The sequence below is a fragment of the Homarus americanus genome, unplaced genomic scaffold, assembly GCF_018991925.1.
Source record: "Homarus americanus isolate GMGI-L3 unplaced genomic scaffold, GMGI_Hamer_2.0 scaffold53233, whole genome shotgun sequence".
NCBI lineage: Eukaryota > Metazoa > Arthropoda > Malacostraca > Decapoda > Nephropidae > Homarus > Homarus americanus.
The window spans coordinates 5,381,169-5,386,702 of NW_024751660.1; the positions used below are offsets into that span (position 1 = coordinate 5,381,169).

The following is a 5,534-nucleotide window of genomic DNA, read 5'->3' on the forward strand; positions in this document are numbered from 1 at the left end:
AAGTATAATTACTACTGTACTATGTTATTTTACCTGGGGTGCTTTTGTAGGTTTCCAGAAGTCGATAGCTATTGGTGTTCCTTCTATGACACACCCGTTCATTGTTGCTCTTTAACACCTTTCACAGTCTCCTTTCCTGCTTAAAAAAGAATAACATTTACATCACTGGGTCAACAGTGCAACTCCACCAGTCATGTAATCCAAGACAGAAGTTGTCCCCCAAACAACAAGTCTGCATTATTAAACCAGACAACAAACCTGACTCGAGTACTGTACCGCAGTACAGTACTTGACGGGGTGGTGTGGCGGTAAAATTAACTAATTAGTTAATTTTACCGCCACACCACCCAATTAAGTACTGTACTTCAGTGTCCTTCAGGACTCATTTTTTTTAAAACTCGGGTTGAAACACGACGAAACTCTCAAACTGAAAAGGGTGTTTAAAACTCCGGGCATTAAAATAACACCAAACAAACCTTTGTAAACCTGACCTAACGTTTCCTAACTTGTAAAATTGTTTAGAATCACTTAAAGAATTTATGAATCCTTCCTCATCTGAACACCAAAAACAACACATACTAAAAACTAAAAACACCATCACTTACTAAACACCGAAAACATGAACTAGGTAAACTTTTTATAGTTTTAGGATTTTTAAGGGGTAGGACATGCACGTAAGGTTTTCAAATGTTTATTTGATTATTTTTAGTGTTTTACCCTACACTTCCCCTCGACTTCAAAGCCCTGACACTTCAAACAAGTAACACTGTTGGTAATTTTATCTATTAAATTACTAAAAATTAAATTTTGGACGGAAATGCCATACAAGAAGTGTCATAGAACAGCCTTAACTGTGGAAAAAAAGTGTTTTTAATTAAGAAATCTAGTTGGACCCTATTATGCAAATTTACCCAAATAAATCCAACACATCTTGCATCTATCTGTGTTGATTAATGTTTTGATCTTTATATATCCACACTGGAGCGGAGATATTTAGATACAAATTCTTAATGCAAATACATAGAATAAATAGATCTATGTCATTAAACCCTTGATATTAAAGTTAACAGGTGCTTATGGTGATTTAATTTGTTTTCGCATTTCAGGCGGCCCCTCCAGAAACGCCTTCATTAAAAGACATACACGCCTTATACTATAATCTAACTCAACTAGTGTCTCTTCTATATTCCTTCCAGTCATTAGATACCAATACTAAGTTAGTACTAGAATGATAAACACAGCCGCTGCAGTTCCAATACCTTAGTATGGTGATAAAGATGACGCGACTCAGTTCTCCATAGTATTTGTGGTATATCAGCATTTACCCGATTCATACTTCAATTCATTTGGATGATGCGCCCAAAGTATTATATACAAGAGCTGTGTTTTATCCACAAAATAGCCAATCACTGATCCTCCTGGTGAAATAACCTTCCATTAACACAGGTCGTTTGTGACTCGTTACTGTATGTCAATAGACGCAATAAGCCAGTTGGTCAATGTTGGAAATATACAAAAGCATGACGACGCGTACCATTTTTATAAAGAAACCAATACTGACTAAATATTAAAAAAATTAATCTAACAACTCGATGGGAATGTAAGGAAAATGTTTTTGATCAGCTGTTTAACCTGAATAAAATTACTGGTTTGTCGGTTCGTCTCTGTTCGTGGTAATGTTCTACTGATCTGTCATTCTAAGTTAGAATGTTAGAATTTCTAACATTTGTCTTCTTAATGGACGTAAATAAAGTTTCATGAGTCGTTTAAATGTGGTCATGGGGTTTTGTCAGCAAGTTGCATAAAGTGACAAGGTATTGAGTGTTCATGTTCAAGTACTAATATTTTTTTTTTTATCCTCTTCGCCACTGATCAGCTCATTAGCCGCTTGGGCGATCGGTCACGTCTCTGATTACTAATACCTTATTTATATTCCTGCTTTTATTGTACCACCAAAACCGTTTTATCAGAAATTATTATATAGATAGATAGAAATTACCATTGTAATAAATATATTTTCCAACTAGACATGATAGTGACAGCGCTGTCCTCTTGTTCCACCTTATTACAAGTCATGTTGTACTTGACCAACACTGGAGCAGGTTCAGGTACATTCAGGAGCCGGTGCATGCCCAGTACTTGCCAACAGTGCGTAACAGAGACGTGACCGATCGCCCAAGCGGCTAACGAGCCGATCATTTGGTGAAGAGTGTGTTGATGTTAAGGCAGAGGGTGAGCAAGGAGGAGTCACCTCTATAGAGGAGGTATAGATACTCACCGAAACAGAGGAGGGAGAGCTGGAGGGGTAGATATAATCACGTAAACCAGGCAGCAGTACATTAAGGGTGGGGCAGAGGGCAGCGAGGTAACACAGGTAACGCTCCCCATAACACCGATGTAACGTCCACCACAGGGGTGGGGGAATATGGCGATATTCTGAAGTTAATAGTACCTGTCACAAGTGGGGTACCACAGTGCAGTGTAATGGGCCCGCTGTTGTTTGTTTGTTTCGTAAATGACTTGCCTGACGTTGTACACTACTCCATACAAATGTTTGCCGATGACGCCAAGTTATTTCGGGAAATTAAGAACCAAGCGGACTGTGAAGAGCTGCGGAAGGACCTCTGTGGGCTCCAGGAATGGTCGAAGAAATGGCTGCTGAGATTCAATGTCACGAAGTGTAAGAGGATGCACCTGGGGCGTACCAACGGTAAGGAGGCGTATTATATGTCCCAACGGGATGAAGAAACTGCACTAGTTGAGACTGTGTCTGAGAAGGACCTAGGTGTGTATGTTGACAATGAGCTGAAGTTCTCGGGCCATTGCGAGAAGAAGGTAAATCAGGCATATAAATTATTGGGTCTTATAAGAAGGTCGTTCAGATATCTAGACGGTCCGTCCCTCGTAACGATCTTCAGAAGTGAAGTGCTTCCCCATCTGGAGTACTGTCACCCTTTCTGATCCCCGAGATATGCTAGGGACTGTCAGTTGGTTGAAAATGTTCAAAGGAGGGCCACCAGACTGGTGCCTGCACTTCGGCACCTCAGCTACCCTGAGAGATTGGAGTGCCTGAACTTGCCTAGCTTATACTACAGACGGGCAAGGGGGGACCTAGTTGAGGTGTATAAGCATCTCTGGGGCACTACTCAGTTGAGAATCCTCACTTGGAGCTGGCGGACGCTCGCCCCACAAGGGGTCACAGCTCAAGATTGAAGAAACCGCAAGTCCAGAAAACCGAGAGGGCAAACTTTTTCGGAGTGAGGGTTGTAAACTCTTGGAACAATCTACCAGAGAGTGTTGTGACGGCACCGAGTGTGAGCTCTTTCAAGACAAGACTTGACCAACACTGGAGCGGGTTCAGGTACATTCAGGAGCCGGTGCATGCCCAGTATTTGCCAACAGTGCGTGACAGAGACGTGACCGATCGCCCGGGCGACTAGCGAGCCGAACTTTTGGTGAAGAAGATAAATGAAAAGGAAAAGTAATCAGAGACGTGACCGATCGCCCAAGAGGCTAACAAGCCGATGAGTGCTGAAGAGGATAAAAGTAAAAAAAAAGTAATAGCAAATAACTTTTACTATACAAAAATCGCCCGAGTATAATAGTATGGCATTAAAGACATATTATTGAAATATTCTGGTGAAAAAAGGGGGTCATGACTCCCCTGGATCTGCCCTTGCACCAGGTGAAGCGGAAACATTAGTTCACTCACACTCTGTAACACGACAGTAACTGACGCCACATATGTTCAAGCTACTCACACTAAATTAATAGAAAACGAATTCGAAATGTAATAATAGAAAACGCTTCCTAAACGTATCAGATTAATAGCATAACTTATCTAGAAAAAAATATTCACTCTAAAGTTATCCCAATCAATAACCTTAGACAATTTTTTTTACGGGGATTAGTCCACCCGGGCACAGGTCACTGACCCACATTAGATCAAGAATATATCTTTTGAGTAATATCAGTACAGGTATTGTATAGGATAACGTGTACAGCATAGGATCCCATGTAATATGTGTGTGTAAAGTATCAGGTCTCTAACTGTTTCCACGGGAACTTAGAACACAGGATATTCATGGTGGTAACTCGGAACACGGCAGTAATGGTGGCAACCTAATACACAGCAGAGTCATGGTTTAGATTCAACACAAGAGGGTTCATGATGGCAATTTATGGTACATGGGAACAATAAGGTCAGAGTCATAACCTAGACTGACCTGCCCCGCCAGTAATGACCTTGGACAGACACAGCCACGCCCAGCAGTGGTTGATGGCCTCGTACTGTACGTCGCTCTCATCAAACTCTAATTACAATTATCGACTCAGTAATTTAAGGCGAGCGTCTACTAGTACATGCAGTGACCGTAGAGGTGTGAGGCCATCCAGAGTGGCACAGGAGGTATTGGCAAAGAATCTATAAATATCGTGCTCTGATTGGTCCTCGTAAGCCCTCCCTTCCTCTCTGCCCCCTCCCTCATCCCTAAAAAAGACGAAATCCCTCACACACACACACACACACAAAACGGTACCACACAAGGGTAGGCAGTTCCCTCACACTCCCTACCGTGAAGCAGAGGGGGTAAGGCATCCATTTATCACAGTTCAAGGATAAATGAGGGAAAACTAGCCAGGGAGGAGCACCACAATGGGTCATCAAAAGGAAAGGTCAGGTTAGGTCAGTAAGGTTTCAATGGGTTGGAGGTGATGTTTTGTTTTTCCAACGAGGGATGATTAATTTTAGTTGTTGGAGGTCGTTAGTGTTGGAGTTTGTTGTTGTTGTTGTGAGTTGTGGTTGTTGAAGGAGGTAGTTAAGGATTTGATTTTAAGGTAGAGATTATTGATAGGATATGAGCGCATTAACGAATCGATTGTTATTTACCTAGACCTAACCTAACCTAACCTAATACTGTACTGTAAGCTGACTCACTCCATGATGAAGCGTTCATTAATATTCATAATTGATATTAAAGGACTGGGAGTGTCATGCACGTGTCATGGACGATTTAGATCAGAAAATAGATTAAAAGTTGGATACAGATTAAGGTAATGTATTAAATGTCGTGCCAGATTTATACAGATTTCAGAAGTATATTTGAATGAAAAAGAAATAAAAATAATAATCCCCGAAATCTTGTATCATGCAAGACAGTGACTACAACGAAGGAGTTAAGTGGAACAATCGCTTCGAGGGAGTGTTGGAGTGAGAGGTGTGTACAGTACAGTTGTCCCAAGTATGACCTCGCGTGTGTGTGTGTGTGTGTGTGTGTGTGTGTGTGTGCGCGTGTATTTCTTCACAAACACAAGATAAACTTAATATGTGAAATAAATTACATAAATATTTATTATTATTTCAATTATCTTGTCCTAACTTAATCTAGTGATACACGCTCTTTGATATTTAAGAGGGTTAGGTTAGGTTAAGTTCCTGGAATAGTTAATTGCTGGATTAGGAAGTTTCTGAAAATAGGGAATGTGTGGAATAGAGATTTTGTTTAGATCTGCCTCTGTAAAGCTCTAAGTCCATC

At 40.9% G+C, this 5,534-nt stretch overlaps 1 protein-coding gene across 1 annotated transcript; it reads right to left on the bottom strand.

Moving 5' to 3' along the window:
* Positions 1-33: 33 nt before the first annotated feature.
* LOC121854731 (5' exonuclease Apollo-like) lies at positions 34-1,653 on the bottom strand (the record flags this gene model as incomplete). The annotated part of the gene is given in 2 exon segments (XM_042349469.1): positions 34-139; positions 1,260-1,653. A coding segment is annotated over 1 exon segment (69 nt), but the record flags the coding sequence as incomplete, so codon positions are not given.
* Positions 1,654-5,534: the final 3,881 nt, after the last annotated feature.